The 21,540-nt window shown below is 41.4% G+C and overlaps 1 protein-coding gene and 2 non-coding genes across 6 annotated transcripts in view; 1 reads left to right on the forward strand and 2 right to left on the reverse strand.

The window, feature by feature from the left end:
• Positions 1-21,540, forward strand: part of LOC124049562 (partitioning defective 3 homolog) — a 314,519-nt gene that overhangs the window by 27,222 nt on the left and 265,757 nt on the right. For all 4 annotated transcript variants that reach the window (XM_046371346.1, XM_046371347.1, XM_046371348.1 and 1 more), the window contains exon 2: positions 7,095-7,196. In XM_046371346.1, the coding sequence (XP_046227302.1) occupies positions 7,095-7,196 (102 nt within the window). The remainder of the gene's footprint in view (positions 1-7,094; positions 7,197-21,540) is intronic.
• Positions 2,524-2,595, reverse strand: trnaw-cca. Its single transcript has one exon. It is a non-coding gene; the product is annotated as a tRNA-Trp (tRNA).
• trnaw-cca lies at positions 9,520-9,591 on the reverse strand. Its single transcript has one exon. It is a non-coding gene; the product is annotated as a tRNA-Trp (tRNA).

The raw sequence follows: 21,540 nt of genomic DNA on the forward strand, positions 1-21,540 counted from the left end.
GACAGGAGTTTATCTCACCACCAACATGTGACCAGCAAACCTGTCTGTTGGGTTGAGTAGGGATAAATAAGGCTTTTATAAACAGTCAGTAATCACATCTTTATGAATTACAGTGCAGTTACATTACAGTAAGTTTATGACACACTGACACATTTGATTCACGATGTAAAGATTTACCCTCTTCAACTGTTACTTTATTTCACCCACCACTAGCATTGGTTTTGCTCTCCACTTTTATGAACAGTGAACATGAGTGAGGGAGGGGTGTGTATGAGAGGCAGAAAGTATTTGTGACTCTAGTTTTTATGGCACACAGGAGTGGCCATATGCTCCATAAATCGCAGCTTCTATTATGCTGCAGAGCACAAACTCTATAAGTGGGAGGGTGAGAGGATGTACTACTGAACTGGTGGCTGGGGGCTGTTGAACTGGTGATTCACTGGGAGGTCTGTACTCCCAGAGGTCAGAGGTCACAACCTAATGACGGTGTCTTTGCTTTCTGCTCAGGTGGTGAAAGGCAGGAGATTACACAGTTCTCTCTTAATGACCTGTTGAGATTTTAGCGAGGTTTTGGTAGTTATCTGCTCATTTTCACACTTTTCACTCTGGACTGACTTGGGGGTAGAGCCACTTCTTTCTGTCCCCCTTCATTTTTCCAGAAGTTGGGAAATGACATACAAGACTTTTCTTGGTCATGGGAAACTAGAGCATTAATTAACTGACACACTGTGGTCTATACTGTACAGTTATTGCCACACTGTCAAGTTACTGCAGATCTCTCCTGCTGCTCCAGTCACATTCACACCTTAACATTTCTAGTTGCTTAACCACACACTCACTGTCTCCTTTAATTACATCAAGGAGACAACCTTTGTTTTAGAAAAGGCTGCAGGCAGCAAAACTAAAGATACAAAAATAAGAGAGCCCCATCGGAGCTGCAGAGTGCATCTGACTAACCAGTTGCCTACAGTGCTGTAACTAACCTTTTGAGCTGGCTTGGAACCTCAGCAGAAGCAGTAATAAAAAATAAAAGCACACAGAATAGAGTGGTTCTGTTGGTGCCATCCATAACTTTTGTCAGTGGAAAAATGAAAAACATTCTTGACTGATATGAAAGATTGTACTTCAGTGCAAATTGTGTCCCTCATCAACCAGCTTTAAGTATAAGTGGTATGTTCATCAACCCATTGACATGTTGGTTAGAGTGGAGTTTGAACACTAGGATTCTCAGTTGGGAGGCAGCTGTTCTAACAGCTGAGCCACAGCACCTGCCAGGAAACCAACTTTTCACGAGCCTCCAGTTTCCTGGATTAATATTTTAATCATTTCAGTTCACTGTTTTAGTTTTTGGAAACATCTGACTTGAAACACAAATGAAACAAGTTCTCCTTATCAAAAATGTTTGTGGAATTTTGCATGCATTGGGATGAGCAGTGACCATAAACACACTTTTGCTTAAGGAACTTGGTGGATGGAAATCAGATTTAACAGAAGGAAATTGGAATTGCTATGAACAGATAATACACATCCCTCGTACTCTGAATTCACTGAAATATATAACGGCATAGTATGTCAATGTATGGAAAATCTTTATTTTCTATAGACATTTGATTTTTTAGCCGTTTAACACAGAGTAAACTGCATTTCAACGATGCCTTTAAAACAGTGAAAAGATAATGATAAACTCCGTATTGTTCTTCTGTGTGACCCTTTTGTTAGGTGCTTGCATACTCCCACTTTCTCAGTTTACAGAGCAGGTCTTGTTGATGCCATCTTTAAAAGATAACAGACACCGTCGCATTTCTTCTGTCCTATAAACTGCTGCTTGTGGTTTGTGAAACTGCATGATCTTGCTTGTTTGTCTTATGGGATCACTTCCAAATACTTGACATTTTCTAATGCTAATGAATGAGGAACACTTCTCATTGTTGTCTTTGCTAAAACCCGCATTTGGCATTGTGCTCTCTTGTCATTGATCTTTGCACCATATAAAGGTATTCCACTTTCCCAGGTTCATGTGACTAAAGGCTTCTTCACGTGATCAGTGGTAACACTCATTCTGCACTGGTTGTCCAATTGTTTTCAACTGCACCCAACACAGTGAAGTGCTAGCCTTGGTGCACTGTTCAAATTTGTCAACGAGTGCTGCTTTCAGACCTCAGTTGTAGCTGATCTTTCAAAGCGCAGCCATTGTGTTGGGAGCCGTGTGTGATATAGCCAGAACCAACACATAGCCAGAGAAGGATTGGAACATAAACTCTGTTTTCAGACACGGTGACAGAGTTTATGATGGTTTTGTTTCACTTCTACTGACATCAGACAGTTCCATTCAAATTCTGATTTGCTCTTGCTGAAGAATGTTAGAAACAAGGTACTGATGCACAGCATACCTGTGCTGTGCTTCGCCTCTGCGCTCCATCTCCTGTTGAGTGAGGAGCTTATTTCTTATCATGTGGAAGCAGCTTAAATTGAACTAATGATGTTATGCAGCTGCAGAGTGATTTGTTAAACTTTGAAAAGCTGTGACCCCGACGTGATTTGAACACGCAACCTTCTGATCTGGAGTCAGACGCGCTACCGTTGCGCCACGAGGTCCTGCTGCAGCCCTGGACATTTGAGAAGTACATCTAGCTGCTGATATCCCCCCTGTGGGAGTAGTAGCACTTGCAGGAGCTAATGCAGCAATCATAAAACACACAGAGGCACGTGTTCCCTCTTTCTCACGCACACACACTTTCTTACACCCACCTCCCGCACCCTGTTTCCTCCAGGGCACTGGTCTTTGTGTGGTCTTTGACAGGAACAGGCAAACCTCCCTTGTACAAAAACACAAATAATGGGGTGAAAAGAGCTATTGTCTGGGCTTATGTCGCAAGTGTGTATATGTCTGTGTGTGTGTGTGCCACAGAGAACAACTACCTCTCTGTTTCCCTTCGCCTACTACAGTGGATCAGATAAGCAGATACCTGATCAGACTACGGAGGTGATATGTCACTCAGTCAGTGTAAGAATGAATGAGTAAAGCTCACCAGTGACTAAACAGGTCACTGGGGCAGGAGCTAAATGACCACCACACAATAGACACAGACACACCCTGCATATCTGCTTATATCTGCTCTGCCGAATGCAGGTCTTTCAACCTGCAGATGTGTGCAGTGTCAACATAGCAGGGATTATTCTCTGACTACATGTTAAGTCACCAAGCCACTTTTATTTCACACACTTTTTCAGTATATTAAATGTTCTTCTGTTGCGCAGAACACTCACTCCTAACACACTCCCTGTGATTCTCAGTTGGTCACTTTTGCACTACTGTTGCTCCATTTACTGCGCTCTCCTGTCATTATAGTGAAATATAGTAGTGAAAGTGTGCTGCAGATTCCTGTGCTGCTGTGCCTCTGGCAGTGCTGCATGAAGGCAAATTCAGGCTACTCCTCTTACACTTCACAGTGAAATGTAACTCCCCTTTTTCACGAGTTTGTGTCTCCACTGACAGTAACTAAAGGCCTTCTTTTTTTTTTTTAGATAAATTTGTCTGATGGTGACATTACTGTAATATGACAGGAATCTCATTTACAGTCATGCTTGGCTATAAAGTTGTCAAATGCTTGCAGTTCAGGGATGCTCCTGCCAAGTGTCAGATTTTAGGTTTTAATGTTAAAGCTGGTATCTCATGGTTTCATTCTGACATCGCCTGTCAGAATATCAGAGAAAATAAAAGGGATGCATTGTAAACCTCCACATTCCTATAGCAATTTGGAATGTTTCTGTTGCTCTTGTATGACTGACCCTTCAAACGCTTTGTACCTGTCCTGAGGACATTGTCTCCTCACTGGAATAAAATGTTAGGCTCCTCAAGACATTGGTGTATTACAGGTTACACAGGTTTTGTCATTTCAGTAATCCTTCTTCCTGTTTACAGTAAGGTGGACAAATCTGTGCTATTCTCACATTTGTGTCTCAGCCTGTCCATCCAAGCTGCACTTACATTATAATTGTCAGGTATATTTTGTTCCTGTGTGTTTTGTCCCTTTGTTAATGCAATAATGCAGTGCTACATGGCCATTGTCTGTTTTAAAAACTAATTATGGACCAGTTATGTACTCTTGAATAATGGTGGGGTGTTGGTGTGGCCTGGGAAGAGAAAGCCCTTTCTTTTCAGACAGTGACACGTGGTTGCACTTGAGAACAACAACAACAGTTCGGACACAGTGTGTGGCCCTGATGCGGGTTTTGTTTCTCTGAGTCACATGACGATTCCATGACAAAAATGACCTCAAGACTGAAACAGTCCCGAAACATAAGCATAATATTATTTTCAGTCTGTTCCCGGTGCAACCTTTTGTGAAGAGAGTAAAAATATATTTTTGGATGCTTGAAGATATTATGACGTTGATTCCATTTAGGAAATTTCTTGTGTCTTGTGCCCAGAGAAGTGTCACCTATAAGCAGGGCAGATGACTTTGTCCCTCTGTGTGCAGAGTACAGCTTTTGTCCATATGCATGAAACCATGCATTTAACAAAATCTTTAGTTGTAGAGAAACACTAAGGCAATTTTTTTTTAAAAAGTCTGAAAGCTTTATACCAAACACTTTATCAACTGTACAGCTGTCCTCCTTACTTGCTGTTGCTGAACACTACAGTAACTCTGTACTCCTGTACTCTAATGCACTCTTTTCTGTTTCTCTTCAGTCCCTTTGCACTGGCTTCCATGTGTTCAACATTTGATTAAGACCATATGTGTTCAGATGTGATAGATGCAATGAAAGTTCTTTTGCTGGTGCACATTTAAAGCTATGTAGCATTTTTAAATTAAATGTCTATAACCAAATAGAGCTTTGTAATATATTTTGTTGAGTTGTGTGCTTACATTATCCCAAATGTTTTCAACAATGTGAAAATGGTGCTTTGTCTTTTGACAATGAAGACAACAACTTCCATTTTTTTTAATGAGAGAACCCTAGTGACAGAAACAACAAAGTCTGCATCTAATTTGCTCCTGAACAGCAGCACAGGTCTTCAGGAGATAAATAAAGAGGGGTGAATAATACTAACAAGTAGGCTTAAGGGGGGTTTGACTTGGGTTTTTGTGAGCTGAATGGTGAACATGTCCAGCTGTGTTGTCCGAAGACTTGCAAGTATTCAACAGGGAAACAAAAAACAAAAAAACAAAAACTTATGTCGTGTGTGTGCGTGTGTTTCGACCAAAGCTGACCCCCAAAATCCGAGCCAATCCCAGTTAGCGATTAATTCTCTGCTAATACTCTTGTAATGAAGAGTCCTTGAATAGAGAACTCATAAGTACTGCTTTTGGCTTGCTGGAGGCAGAGCACCACTGATGTTAGGCCCGACATCAAGTCGCATCAAAACTGCATTTGTCAATGTCAAACGTGTTCCTTCCATCCCGAGTGTGTTTCTGGGATTAAGTTATGCGGCTGAGCTTCTCTCAGAATCATATTTGTTCCTCATAATCCATCCAAGTAACAAGTCTTGAGAACCCTGTGAAACAGACATGGACAGTGTCTGCATTTGAATATTTAAAGATTTGATTTTTTTCCTGTTTAATTCCAAAGGTCAGTTTGTGGTTTGTAATGACTTCCAGAGATGGTAAATTTTGCTGTTTCTCTCTTTTTTATGGGTTTTCAGTGTGTTTTGTAGCGGTACTGTAGTGTAGTTTTAGCAATGTTTTGTTTTTCTTCCAGGTTGGGCTTCTTTCAAGCTAGACTTTTGAGTCAAACAGCACCTCATTAAATTTTACTGAAGATGAATCTATAGATGAATATTAGCTATCTGTCCTTATGGCTACAGTATTGCATTATTCCTTCAGTGGCCTCCATGACATGATAACTACATACTTCTCTCTTTGCTTCCGATTTATCTGTTGGAAACGTCACTGATAAACTTGCCATCTTCTCCCTCTTAATAACCTCAGAATGAAGGAAAATACCACGCAGTTATTTACCTCATGCTTTGGACCATTTTGCCTGGTGAACCACACTGGAGCTCAGTACCGCAGAGCCTTGCATGAAGGCATTTAACCACAGACCCGAAAAAGACAGCTCAGTTTTTGGAGAAAGCACAGAGGACAAGAGTGAAATAGAGTGAGAACAAAGTGGAGACAAAAGAAGAATAACAAGAAGATTCATTCCTAACATGGTGAAGGAGGGACAATCTCTGAGCTGAGTGGTTTCTCAGCCTCCTCACTTACTGGGCCATCATGCCTCAGTGCTTGTGGGCTATGAGCTGGGCAAAGCCATAGTGAGGGAGAGCAGTGGTGAAAGAAGGACATTTTAAACACCAAACATCCATGCCACACACGAGATCTTTGACGATATTCTCTTTGCAGTATACAAAAAGTCTAACATTCACACTATAGCCCATATGAAGCTGCTTTACCTATCCAGTGGTTTCCTTTACAAGCTATAGTACTGTATTAAGGCAAAACACAGTAATTACATGATTGGTCTAAATTAAAGTGCAGCTAACTGCTGGTTTGGTCAGCTCTGGACCTGAGATTCTTCTGTCTTATTGTACTGTTCAAAGGTCTAGTGAATTTTCAAATTTTACAAGCCACTCAGTAGATTACCATTGCTTTTTGGCTGGTGTCAAATCTACCTGCCAGTTCAATATTTTAGCAGCATTTGTCTAATGCTAATATTGTGCCCGTCATACAGTATTTATTGATAGTTTGTGAAAAGTCATTATTTATGCTTCCCTTCCAAAGCGGTCATATTGGATTGATGCATTGAGTTGATGTAGGACTTTGTCTGCACAAAGTTCTGTCCCTGCATGCATTATGTACATGGATGATAGTCAGATGGTGATGCAAAAAAGGCAGTAACGGGGGGAGGGTAACTGCTGTCAAATGTCAATCCAGAACCATGTGACTGCTGACCGGATCACGATATGAACCACATGGTGATTAGATCAGTTGATTCCTGAGGAGACACAAGCTGCTAATTCCTTTCACTGTGCTAGCATGTTGCATGGCTCTACTTCCAAAAGGCTTCCAATCCAAAGTCTATAAGGTGCAGATAAAGCTGATCTCATTACAGAGCTAATACTGCCTCTCATTTTTCTTCCTTTCTTCCAGGACCCCAGCTACTGGGTTCAGGTCCACAGGTTGGAACATGGAGATGGAGGCATTTTGGATGCTGATGACATGCTGTGTGATGTTGTGGATGACAAAGACAGGGTGAGTCAAAGTGTGAGTGAAACTGAGAGAAGAGGGAAGAATGTGATTGCATTTTTTTTCTCTCATCATCTCATTCTCATTTCCATTCAGCTCTTCCTTGTGCAAAAACAACTTTGCCAGTGTCTGTACTCACAGCTTTGAGCATAAATATTTGGCAGTACTACAGAGAGTTTCAGTAACATGTGCTTTAAATTACACCTGTCTGCTTTTACTGCCTCAACATTACTGTGTTTCAGTAAACTACCACACAGCGCCATGTTCTATGTTTGATCATTTCAACTCACTGGCAGTCCTCCTTCACTTTTGTGTTGCATTCAAGGTTTGATGTATGTGTCTTAAAGTGTTTTGCGAGGGTGTATGTGCTGGTAGTATAAGAGTGTGTTGACAAAGTCCATGTCATAGGCAGGATGAGATCACATTGCCCACCCCACCTGCAAGATCAACTGGCAATGATTTCCCACAAGCCCACAGCCTCCTTCCCATGGGAACAGTGCTGACTACACCTGAGTCACCAGGCTTTGATGTGGGGCCACTTACTGATCTGCTACACCCCCCACCACCCCCCACCCCCACCCCCCTTACTGTCTGTGTGAGTGGGAGAAGTTAATTTAAGTTGTTGAATGAGATGACTGTTTGCTAGTAGTTACTCAGCAGTGAAATGATTACACTGAGTAAATCAATAAAATGAATTTAAGGCAGCGACAGCAAAACAGCTAATGATACAACTGAACACACAATACGTTCACATTACAGCAAAGATAGTCCTCTACCATAACTGACTGTGATGTGTCCTGGTTTAGTGATGACATGAATGATTTGTGTGGTGATTTCATCACTTCAGAGAGCCAGCAGGGCCGTCATAATGTATTCCTCTTAATGGTGATGAAATATGTGAGTTTGAATTGAAAGTGTTATCTTTGACTCTTATTTGTGAGCACTTTTTTCCTCTGAAAATCTGATGTCACGGGGCCACTCTTATCTTGTGAAATCTGAAAATGTGCCCTTCTCAGGAACATTGTGTTTTCTGCTGCCGTTTCATGTTGAAAAGTACACTTTCCACGTTAGGTATTTAGCATTTAAAGAAGTTCAGCAGATGCTTTTTTGGCTTTGTGTGCGTTTATGCATGCATGAGGAACAGCGTACATGTGTGGAAGAGTATGTGTGCATGTGCATCTGACTCTTATAATGACTATGTGATGGGTGCCATGGTTACGCATCAGGTAGGACCAGGGCTGAGAGCAGCTGTTTTGCACCTGCTGTCTGAAATACTCTTTTCTCTTTTCTTCCATTGCCTGTGGTTCTTCTTAGACAATACACAAAGAATGACAGGAGAAGGACACAATTTTATTTTTGTCAGTTGCAGGAAAATAATTGAAAGGTTTTTGGCACGTGTAGTTCCTCCTCCTCATTATCTGTCTGCTGTTCTTGTGCTGCGAATATGTGCTCCCCCTTGTGGTTGTATGGGCTCTTTACAGCTCACAGATGACACCACATTGAATTTTGTTAACATGACAAAATTTCAACCTAAAAAATCTTCTTTTTTTAAATTATTTTTATATCAGTCTTACCAAATCCCTACAAACTCCTTGCTCCTCTGGAGCAACTAACTTTACACTAGTGTAATAGCCTGTGTGTGTGTACATATGTATTTTATGCTAGTGTGTGTGGGTGCTTTCTTCTTTGTGTCTGTGTAGTTGTGAGTAGTAAATCCAGTCTGTCCACCTCTTTACAACGGCTACTGCCTCCATCCTGCTATCACGCAGGATCCCAGTTAACCAGAGCTGTTCATATTAACCCATTAATGACAACACTGTTCTTAGTATTTTGGATCTCGTACATCCCTAAAGTTCCTGGGCTCTGCTGGGCATGGAGTGATGTCAATCTACTTGGAGAGGTCTCAAATAAAATGCACTCTCCTTTTAACTAATGACCTTTGCTTTTTACCCAAACTCAGCTGTCTTTGTTTTTGTACATTGTTGTCCCTTGTTATTATTATTATTGCATGTTTTGTGTTAGAATTCTGGATGTGGTCATTTTAATACTTTGAATCATGTTCAAAATCTCAGTAGCATTAAAGTTTACATGTAAGTTAATGTAAGCAGAATAATCCCTTTAAACATACCAAGCTGAGACAGTTACTGTACACTGACAGGTACAGTTATTTCATTTTGTGCCCACACACTCAATGTTAGCTGATGAGACACAATCCTGCTACAAGTGATTATATGAAGTAGATTGCTTCAAGCACTTCACAGCACAGGTTTAATGACTTTAGATCAGTTGAGTGATCAGTTGCAGGCTTGTTTTACTTTAAAAAAAACATTGACCCCAACGTGATTTGAACACGCAACCTTCTGATCTGGAGTCAGACGCGCTACCGTTGCGCCACGAGGTCTCACATGTTTTGGTTGTCTCAGAGCTACAGTGACATTACGTGGTTTACATTGCCGATCCTGTCAAACTCTTGTCTGATCCCTGTTCAACCTCCTGCCTGCTCCATAAAAACATGTGTATGAACTCAAAATGTTCACACGCCACGAGCACTGTTACATAGTGTCAACGTATGCCTGTGCAGCTGCAGATAAACAATATATAGATTTGGTTTTGCAGCGCATAGGCAGTAAACATTTCATTTTATAACATGAGACAAAACAGCTAACAGATAATATTACAACTGAGTCTGTAGATTTCTGAATTTCTCTGATGTACTGCAGCCTGTTCTGACAGTACATCAGACTGATACTCCTTACTATATATTTACTGAATGCTGATATCCGCTGTTTTTTTCCGTTAATCAAAATTCCGTAATCAGTGGTTTCAGATTTACTGTGTGTCCCTGCAGCTGATATGGACAGAAAACAGTGCTGGTGGCAGTTAATGTAGAAACAACTGTTGTCACTGCAAGTTTCGGTGCCTCTGCTGTTGACAGCACCCAAGCCCTTTTGTTTGTGTGTGTGTGTGTGTGTGTGTGTGTGTGTGTGTGTGTGTGTGTGTGTGTGTGATGTTTGGCTGAGGTTCAACAGTCAGATTATCTTACTGTGATTCATATGCAGTCATAGAGCTGCATGTTGGAGCCTGCCTGTCCCTACCAAACAGATCTTCACATTGATTACCTATCTGAGTTACAATTGACATGCCAGGTGGAAACTGAGAGTGTAACTCAGCAGTTGATCTGTTTTCTGTAGGCCTTGTGTTGCATAAATGTTCTTCTTGTGGAACAATGTTAGTGTGAAGTTGAGCTCTATGTTTACATATTTTCTTATGAAGATAATAATGAAAAAATTATGTTTTGTTGATGGCGTATTTCCTCAGATCACAGACATCAGACGTAATTATGAATTTCGACATAGAAAGCAGAAACAGGACCTTGTGGTTCCGTGATGTCCTGGTATAACCTGTGCTGTGATACCTGTTACTAGTCAAGTGCGAAGTGTGGTGTATGTCTCACTCACTCACCACTTTCAGGGTTTCATTGATGTTTACTGGCAGTTGCCAATACAGCTTTTTGGTGCACTACTGCCACCACTTGGGCATAAGTGTGAAGTAGTGGTCTGGCAGAAGACTATTTTTTCCTTTTTTTCCCTTTTTTTTAAATTAAACTAGATCCATGGGGTATATTCTTAAATGATGGTCTGCACAAATGTCTTTCTGTGACCTTCTTAAGTGTCTCTAATTCTAAACAGAAAGCTTTTCTGAGGACTCGGTGAGGCAACAGTAGAGTGTCTGACTCCAGATCAGATTGCTGCGCGTTTAAATGACATCAGCTTCAAACCCCCTCAGGTGCAGCACAAGCAGTGAATTTAGGAAAAATTCCTGTTTGGTTTATATTGCATTGTTTCTGATAGTAGCACACTCTGGATAGAAACTTTTTAGTGCATTAACATATAACTAAAATGTTAACAAAACAAAACAAAACATGAAATTAAGCAGTAAATAAGTGTTAAGACATTCAACCAATAATCATACCACCAAGCACAGTGATGATACTATAAACTACTGGATCAGATCAATAGATAGATAGATACTTTATTGATCCCAAGGGAAATTCAATAATCAATGTAATTTCCAGTAGCAACACAATGGTACTTTGATTAAAGTTGTAGTCTTGCCTTAATAAGTACCCACATACTCCAGCTTGGTGTATTTGAGTAGCTGCAGAGACATACTGTATTGTAAGCCTAATCAGTGAGCATGTGAAGTAGATTGCTTCAAGCTGTTGACAGCACAGGTTTAATAGGATACATCAGTTGACTGCAAGCTTCTTTTACCGTAAAAATCACTGACCCTGATATGATTTGAACAGGCAACCTTTTGATCTGGAGTCAGACATGCTATCGTTGTGCCACAAGGTCTTACATGCTTCAGTTGTCTTTAAGCTAAGTTGACATTACACTGTTTGCATTGCAGGATTTGTCAAACTCTGTCTTGCCTTCTGCCTGCTCCATAAAAGCAGCTCATTGTCAAAAAACTTGCAGTTTTTCAGTTAGGTTGGTCGGGAGTTTTCATGTTTGTATTGATGATGGCAAACCGCCTTGTTAGATTAAAAGTTTAATTTCAAATATAACAACTGAAATTGTTTTGTGGTGCAGCCGCACGAATTGCTAAGAAACATGCAACTTATTTGCAAGGATAGTAAAGACTGTGGTCTCGTGGCACACTGCTGGAAAATTATAAACTGATACATCAGTCAGTCTTCAGGGCTGATACAGCTCCAGCTGAATGACTGTTATGAGAGTCTGAGAGGGAAGTGCAAACTTTCATCTAGCTCTGTAGCCTTAGGTTACTTTCTGAGAGTTCATTCTGTGTGAAAACATACGACTTCTAGCTAGGAAATGCCTGAAAATGGCTGTGATACAGACGCTTCATCCATACACCAGATGGCAATACAGCAATTAAAATGACTCCTGGTTAGAAGATGGCCTTAGGTAAGAAATTCACAATATGGATCTGTGGAAATGAGTTTATAAAGGAATGAAATTTGTGTGATATGGCCAATAAGATGAAATTAAATTAAACTTTAATGGTCTTTGCAGGCAAATTGGTCTGTTGCATTAACATTTTGATGATGATGATGATATGATGATATATAAATCTTCTAAACTGTTGTTGTTGCTCAAGACAAACTCATGGTGTCATGCAGAAGCGAGCTTGATTTCTTTAATTAAAAAAATCTTTTGAATGTGTGGTATAAAACTGTGAGTCATGCCCAACTGTTAAGAAGTGCAGTCGGCCTGGGTCAGTCAGTCACAAAAGTCAGAGCTACTCAAGATCAGTGCTGGGTTTAAATTCGTTATTAGGGTGACACATAAACTTCAAAAAGCAAACTGCATTACACACAATGATCGGACATGTCTGATTGTGATGGCATCACAGCCTATGCACTGCACTGTTTTGTCTCATGTCTGACATCATTAATCCTGTTGACTTTACTGAGTCTCATCCAATTTGCTGGCTCACTTAGTGTGAAAGTCGCCACCGATTTTTTTTATATATATATATATAAAACAAGTAAATGAAGATGATTTCAGCAGCGAGTCCTTTGGTACTGGTAGTCTGGATGTCCCTATCAGAGGTGAGTGTAAATAAACCTGTCCCATGGGCTTAATGAGTGCAGAGTCAGGGGGTGAATTAGAGGGAAAAGCTCGTTACAGCACGCGTACCTGAATCAGCAGTTCATTGTTAGTCGTGTGTTTTACAGCAGGTGCACACAGACACAGACGTGTGGATTGGCAGACGCTGCAGTGACAATTGTGAACCACAGAGAGGCACTCAAGCCCAAGTTATAGCAGTATTGTCCACATGCTGTCTGCTGCACCAAATCTGAGTACATCTCCTTTGTTTTTGGGAGCGGATACCAGCTTCAAAATAACAAACACATTTCAAAAAAAGAAAAACAAACAATGCAAGAAGGAAAAGCCTAAATGAAGCTAACTATGCGGCCCATATGTGACTGTGTCTCCAATTTGTGCTAATATGGCCTGTTTGTAATGAGTGTCACATCCAGGGCTCCTGTGGTTGAGCTCCTTGGACAATTGGCATTTTCTTGGCCCCTGAAGTTGGCATTGCCATGGCAACGGCAGTTGGGTGCCAAGTGGGCACCTGCGCTGGGTTGAGATCAAGCCGTGAGTGAAATTAGCCAAGGCTAAAGCAGGGTCCCAGCAGCTGCCCCCTGATACCAGAACACTGCCGAGGGAAATCAAAGACTAATTACTCTGTTTGTCTGTGCTGTGTGTGTGTGTGTGTGTGTGTGTGTGTGAGAGAGTGTGTGTCTGCATTTATGTACAGATGTGTTTATGAGTGAATGTAGCCTCTTTTGGCATAGACTGAAGACTATTGTGTCTGGTTGTCTGTCTCTCACCACCATCTCTCAGACAGTGTAATGCCTTCACCCCACACATTTTGGACTCTGTTTATTCTCTGTTTGCTGGGCATTTTGTGTGATTTACAGTCTACTGCAGTGGTTCCTGAACATTTTAATGCATGGCCTGATGTGATTTTTACAGTACAGGATGATAATTTCTAATTTCAGTAGAAATGGTGCAGGAGTGAGCCAGAGAGACTAAAACCATCAAACATACATCTTCCAATATTAAAAACAATCTTTAGTGTGCTAATGCAAAGACAATAGAAATTGAAGGATAGTTTATTTTGTAAGTGCCTAGTCAGCAAGACCTGACTCCAGGTTGATTTCCAGCAGATCTGGATTGCAATAGGATGCAGTGGTCCATTCCAGGTTATTGCAGCAACACAATGTACTAACTGCAATATACACCGCGATATGTCAGAAAAAATGAAGCCAGTCTCCTCTCTTCAAGCTACATTGTGTCATAATTGTGTGATGCGCCAGGGACTGCCCTCTGGTGGCCGAACAGACAGCTCAGTGGAGTTCTAGCTACTGTGCATCATGATCTGTTTTGTCATCTCATCAAAGGGACCCTGACTGAGTTTGAGTATCCAAACATGATCTGCACCTTTCAGAGGATTTTAATGTTCACTCTGGTGGTACTTGACAGCTGGAAACTCCTGGCAACAATGTTTGTGAATAGCTGCTTCTGCTTCTGTAAATATGGCTGTCAGTGAACATTAAGATCAATCAAACAAACATAAAACTCAAACTTTGCAACACATTCAAATAAACTGTTTACTTTTCAAGTCAATATTGTTTCTTTTATTCATTTGACCTTCAACCACCAGCAGCTAGCTGTTATCAATATGGAGAAGTAACAGCTAGCTGCTGCTTCAACCACCAGCAGCTAGCTGTTACTTCTCCATATTGATAACCCTCTGACAGAAGGATGCATGAACTGGAGAAAAGAACCATACATGCACACAGGAATATATGACAGTTTCTCCATCAGCCAGCAGCACCTGTTTCTGCTCAGAAAACAATCCCTTTAGACTGACACTCAGATTCAGGCAAACACATGGTTATATATTTGAACTTGGTGAGGTGTTACTGCTGATGACACACACACACACACACACACACACACTTGTGTTTCCATCTTTTTTGGGGACATTGCATAGACTTCCATTCATTTCCTGGAGGCTTACCCACCACCTAACCATAACAATAAACATTACTTGCCTAATCCCAATCCTGACCTTAACCAAAACCAAACCTCAACCTAACCTTAAAGCAACTCTTCACCGTAATATTTCATGATTTACCTTGTGATTTACCTTTTGTCCTCATAAGTAAAGTGGATCCTCACAATGTGACTGTGCAAACAGAGTTTTGTCCCCACAACTACAGGAATACACACACATACCACATCACACACACGGACACATACACTTCAACTCGCCCTGACCAGAAAGTGTAAATGTCGTCACCCAGCAACTAGGCAATAAAAGAACACTCAGACAAAATGAAGCATCACACATATATTCAGAGGAGAACACACATACGGAAATAGTCACACAGTTTGACAGAGACACACATGCCCACACATACATCTTGACAGGCACATACCCCGCTGTAGCGAGATGTAATTAGCCTGTAAGGACCGGAGTCAGCTCTGTGTCCTGAAAGACTCAGTGTGGTAGTGGAATTTATCCTCACCTCCGCTGCTCTGCTCAGGGGCTTGTGGGCGGCAGCAAGCAGTTTTTCATTTCATTTTCCTCTGGGGCTTTGGATTTATTGTCGGTTGTTGCTTGTTTATTAGGTTCCTAGTTTTTGAACTTCACTTACCCAGGGAAGGTTTGTTGAGCACTTGAGTTCTTTTTTAGCAACTCCCTGTTTCCCACTTATGCAGTTATAATCCATCACAGTAGGGGAATACCTTTCTGCTTTTTTCCACTGGAAGCTGAACCACAGGCCTTTACTGTTTGCAACTCAGCAGTGTTTTTGAGTGCATAATGGAGGTTTAAGTCAGTGTTGTATTTACACATGCAATAAATAGCACAAAGCACAGTATGAGCCACAGCAATAAGAACAAAAGTACCAATGCTGTAATGACAACTAGCGATAAAATGGCTGAACATCTCAGAGTTTAAACATCTGCAGGAAATGAGCAAAGCATCACCAGTTCACAGAGGGCATTACAGTTCTGACAAGAGATCGTTATTATCGTATTGCACAAGAGCTACAACAGAGTATAGTGATATTTATTACTTGTCCCTTCCTCGGCGTGTACTGAGTGAACAACTTCGACTGGATTGAATGGGTTTTCACAAGAGGTCGAACAGTGGGATTGTTGAAAGATATTTACAGTGCAGACTAGCCAATGACTGAAGAAACAAATCCAGACCAAACATAAAACAAAGTTTTGTTTTTTTACTGTGACAGTTTCTTGAAATCAGGGTATGTTTTTTTTTTTTGATTCGTGACATGTTATGGTGATGTTAAATGTGAGCACTGGATTGAATTAGGGTTGCACGGTGTGTAGTAGACAGTCTGAGAGATGATGTGGAACAAAGGTCACCTAGCAGCCCTGAACTTCAAGCATCACTAGTGCATGTCAAACAGCTGAAATAGCTGATATGGACCTGCTGAGCCACCAGTATAAATAACATTACTCCACTCTTGTTGACAGAACTACTCCTTCAGCTGTATAGCATGTGCAGTATGACATACACAACTCCTGTGCCGGGGGTTAGGATGTTATTACTCCATATTGCACAGCAGCAGGCAACTCTTACATCTTTTGCTGTGGTTTTCTGTAAAATGGGTGAAATCAGGTCATGTCACCAAGCTTTTTATTCAGCTTGGAGGCAACCCAGCTCATCACATAGGTGCCTTTGCTTTCTCCTCCATGACAGCTCCCCTACAGGAAGAGATTTCTGCCGATGCGCCAAATTGCTCCTGACATGGTGTCGGCCTGCCTGAATACTGTCTGGAAGTGCCGGGGTGTTTAACCAGAGCTGCGGATAGGCAGTGCCAAAAAAGTGGAGGGATCCACACAGACAAGCACATTCTCATCTACACACACCTGCGTAGAAAAACAATCACGCATGTACCCACGCGCATACACAGACATACTATGGTGGCGATGCACACACTACCGTCCTGGTATTGTGCGTGTGCGTCTCTCTTGCAGGAGGATGTTGGTCCTGGTTGACAGCTGTCAGGGCTGCTTTGGTTCCAGTGTCTGGATACTTTGCCAGACGAGCCTATTATCTGCAGCGGTGAAGTCCTGTGGAGGGGCCTGGCATTGCCCCTAGGAGGACGATTTGGGTCAGCTGCCATGTGACTTGCCCTAAACCGAGGTGACAGATACAGGCCCCCTGCTGGGATCCTGTTGCCTTCCCAAAGACCCCCAGAGGGGTGTATCTAGGAGCACTAAGATAACAAAGACTCTCCTCCATATTATCCATATGTGGAGAGTGCTGCACCCACAAGGCCCACTGGCAGCAGACAGACATACTGGCAGAGAGACATTGCCCTGCTTTCCACTTTGGAACTGGATAAATTATATTTGCTGTTTATTCGTATTGTCTCATTATGTGAGTCTGGCCCATTTTACTTTTTGGTCATCTTCTCCGCATCTGAGTGTTTGTCACCTTGCCTCATGGGGGCAACAGTGTATTCTTCATGTGGTTCCATCGTAAAATTGCCTTCTGGGAAATTGCTTATACAAAGTCACAGCCAGTTCAACAGAAAATGCCATCTTAAACAGAAAAATTCAATCTACCATCAGTTGCTTATTCTTTTGAATATAGACCTATTTCTCTTTCACCCGACTGCCTCTCAGCTCCTTGTTAAACCAAGCGAATGTCTCTTCTGCATGACAAGTATCCCTCTGTAGCTTTTGTCTCAAGAGTCTTCAGACCATGAGCTGCTCTTTTCAACACTTGACTACTTCTCACAGAACCATATGTAATTACCCTCACAGATCCAAAGTCACTCCAAGGTTATGTCTGAAAATTGGCTCTCAAATTGACTTTGGAAGGCAAAGCTCTGTTTTAGACTGGGTTCATTTATTACGGGGGGTATGGTATACACCAGGCTAGTTGGGATTGTGAGCGATGCGTGGGTTTAAATATCATAGTAATTAGTATAGCTGTGAGTATGGCGCAGGAGCTAATAGTTGAAGGATTTTGTAATGCAGCTCTGCATACACATGAGAAGACAACCTAAAGCAACAAAAGGAGACCTATATGTGTGTGCACTCGATGCATTTGAATTAGTCGTGTAAATACAGGAGGAAAAATAATGAAAAATTGTAAGCATGGAGGACAATGGAGGTAAATCAAGCAAAGGAGTAAAGGAGAAAAAGAAAAGATTAAAGAACAAAGGAAAATAATGAAAAACATACAAGCAAAGGAAGGAATGAAGCATTGTAGGAAGCAGAGAAGAAACCCAGTTTGAGGGGATAGCCAGCTTTGCCACGAGCTAAACTGAGGCTGGCTTTGGCAGCTGGCGCCATACTGAGCTGAAGTTGACACTGGCACGGGCAGGGAGGGAGGCGGTGCCAAGGCTGGGAAGCTAAGCCTGGTTTGGAGAGCTTTGACAGGCATATTGTAGCAGACAGAGAGCTGAATCCCCTCTAACACCACGGCTGCGCGCTCTCAATGCTTCTCTTCTCATGAGAAAAGGCTAAAGACCTCTTCAGATTATGTCCTACTCTGCTAAAGTACTGCAGGCACATCACACACATGCTACAGCGCTGTATGCTTTCCTCTTGCACAACTGCTAGTCGGTGTGATTTGTGACTTGGCCTGCAGTGTCCTTATTGTCAAATGGGATTAATATCGCCAGCAACAGTCAGTTGAAACATTTTTCTTAAATTTGTGGCATCTTTCAAAAATGTACACAAAAACTTTTATTACTTTCTATTCCTGGTAGGATGTAATCGACTTATTTTTCCATATCCACAGTTACAGTTCACTAGTCCACATTTATAGTTTACAGTTTTGAATTTTGAACCTTGAAAACTTTTTTAAAAGGGATCTGCACCAAGCTATTCTATTTCAAGACATCCGCCTTCTACCCATCCATCCCCATCAAGAGTAATTTACCCTAACAGGATCAACACACCTACTGTATACACTAACGTGTTATCACCCCACCTCATCATATGGGATCAATGCAAATATGTCCTATATGACATACTTAATCCCTCTGGAAAGCTGCATCTGACTGACTTACATTTATTGTCCAAACATATCCTTTTCAGAAGCTTTGTAATCCAACCTTGAGTGTCTGTTTTGTAAAATAGATCTACAACAGTAAATCCAACACTACATGTTTTTTGTGATTGTTAATTTTTCTGTATTGAAAACAGAGTTGTTGCTAGCATGATTGTTAGCCGTCCACGAGCAATCCTGTGAAGCTGTGCTTCTGAAAGAGAGCCTTCATTAGGCTGTACGATATCCCCCAACCACCGCATTTGTAATGAACTGCAATAAATTTGGGCCTCTGTGCTCTGATTAGCCACCATCTTTCATTTAAAGCTGGATGCCATAAAGCAGTGCATGAGCATCGTTAACGCTTGCAGGAGCGTTGGCGTTCATTAGTTGCAAACGGATAACTTCGGTTCACGAAAAACATGAGCATGTTTGTGTTCATGCACAGCACTGACAGCCACCATATTTTAAATATGAGGGTGCTGCTGGATAAGCCAGCTGAGATGCATTGTTGTGACTGGGCCTGCATGCTGCGCTGTGCAGCTAGTGCTAATGGGAGAGGGGACTTATTCCAATTTATAAATAAATGTCTTTTTACTTTTGGTGAAATCATAAAAATGTGGAATTACATTACAACTCATTAAAAAAACTGTTTCTACTATTAATTGTGCTATGATACATGTAATAAATACTGTGTTGATGCAGTAGAATCTTGGGAATAAACAGATTTATATCATGAACAAACAGTACTTGTAATCTTAAAAAACTTTAAATCATAGAAGTGAGCCATAGTGACTTGCTGCTGTGTATATAAAGAGTTTTCTCTGTCTGTCTGGGCTAGAAGTAAAGAATACTAAAGCTTTATGTATAAAAGAGGGTATCTGAAGGTCAGTGGGCCAATTTGAGAGGATGTGTCTTAGTGTGTCTTTGTGCAGCCGTGGTTTTATCCAGAAGGGATTTTTGGGTAAAATTGTCATTAGACCCCCCTCCACCACTCTGCTTTCCTTCTTCCTTTGTGAGGTATTACATGGAGAATCTTGAGAGTCCCTGCATGAATGCCTTATGTCTCCGTTACAACAGATGTGCCACAGCCTAGGGCCCCTCAGTTGGGGCTCGTTATGTGAATGTGTGTGTGTGTGTGTGTGTGTGTGAGTGTGTGTGTGCGTGCGTGCGTGTGTGCGGGTAGACTCCATGCTATTCCCATTCGGAAGTCAGCAGGGAATTTGCCTATAAAAGGCACCAATAATAGGCGCCCATTTATTTCTGAAGACACTCATCCATCAGTGTACACATGCACACACACATGCAAAGACGCACACACGCTGATGGTTTGTGATATTATTGCTTTGTTGTGCCAGAAGCACTGTCCTGTATACGCGCATCAGTGTAAATGTCTGTCTTTAAACAGTGGAGAGAAGCATCTTGTGACACACTGTTTTGTCCCCTGTCAGTAACTCTCTCTCGCTTGCTTGTTTAAAGGCCATCATGCTGTAAAAGCCCTGATTCACTCTGTGACACTGTGTGTGGCCTCACCTTCTGATGACACTCCCTGAGGACACACAAACAACCCTCAATACAGCCATTAGCAAAGTGTGTGTTTAATTTTGTGCACAATCAATTGTTTGTCTGTCTTGTCTAACCAGTAGTCTTCTGTAAAATCCTAAAATGACCAGTTTCTGTTTGGATGTCTTGTAATGACAACTGGATTTAAGAGAGTGAAGTAAAGTTGGAGGGAAGGCTTGTTGACATGAAGGTTAAAGATCTGTTATGCTGTTTCTTAACTGTCCCATGTTAGTCTTAATAATGGACTTGACCAGAATTTGAGTTTGACATTGTATATGAAGACGCAACATGAAAATTTCAGGAGGTTTCAGGAGGAAGTTACGTTAACTGGCATTTTGTCCACAGGCAAGAGCCTTCATGATGTTACTTGCCTTTACAATAAATTGAACAGAAGTCACTACCTGGGGACACAAGTGCATGAAAGTACGGCTCTGGGGTTATGGTTATGTATGTATGTGTGTGTGTGTGTTTGTGTGTGTGCATCTCTTATCTTACATCTTTCAGTTTGTTGTCAAAGCGCCCCATAATGACCTTCCAGTCTTCAGAATCAGAATCAGTTCAGTATTTCATATGACCCTCGTCTGAACCCTAATGGACACAAAGAAGCTCCTCTTTGTGTCCACCCCTCTTCATGCTCTCATTCTGCTGTTTATCCTTCATTCTCTGTGTTGTTTTCAAGAGCCCCTCAACAATCCATGAGATGAGAGCGAAGACAAGAGACAGATGTCTCTTTCCTCCTTATTCCCTTATTGATCATCAGGTGGTAAATGAACTGCACGTGGGCTCACCAACGCATCCATTCATCACTGCAAGAAACACATACACTCTGAAAAACAGACAATCATTTACCAGAAGTTACACAAAAGAAAATTCTTCAGCCCAACTCCAGCCTGTTACTATGTGGAAAGTGACAGTTATATTATGTGTAAAGTGGTGAAATGGTACGCAACGTTGCCAAGGAGAGAAGTGAGCGAGTTCAACCCCCGCATTAGGGAGATTAACGTTATGCAGCTCAAACGCATAAAAATTGTTTTGTGTGTGTGTGTGTTTTCTTTTTCCCCGTCACTAAACATTGAACCAAATCCACATGTAGACATGATCAAATTTATTTTGTAACATTTTAAGTCTGACATTTATTTTTTTCAATCATAACTCCAGTTCAGTGGTTAAACTTAAAAGTGGTAACCATTTTGAGCCTGATGTTGGTTTT

This window comes from Scatophagus argus, chromosome 18, assembly GCF_020382885.2.
Source record: "Scatophagus argus isolate fScaArg1 chromosome 18, fScaArg1.pri, whole genome shotgun sequence".
Classification (NCBI taxonomy): Eukaryota; Metazoa; Chordata; class Actinopteri; family Scatophagidae; genus Scatophagus; species Scatophagus argus.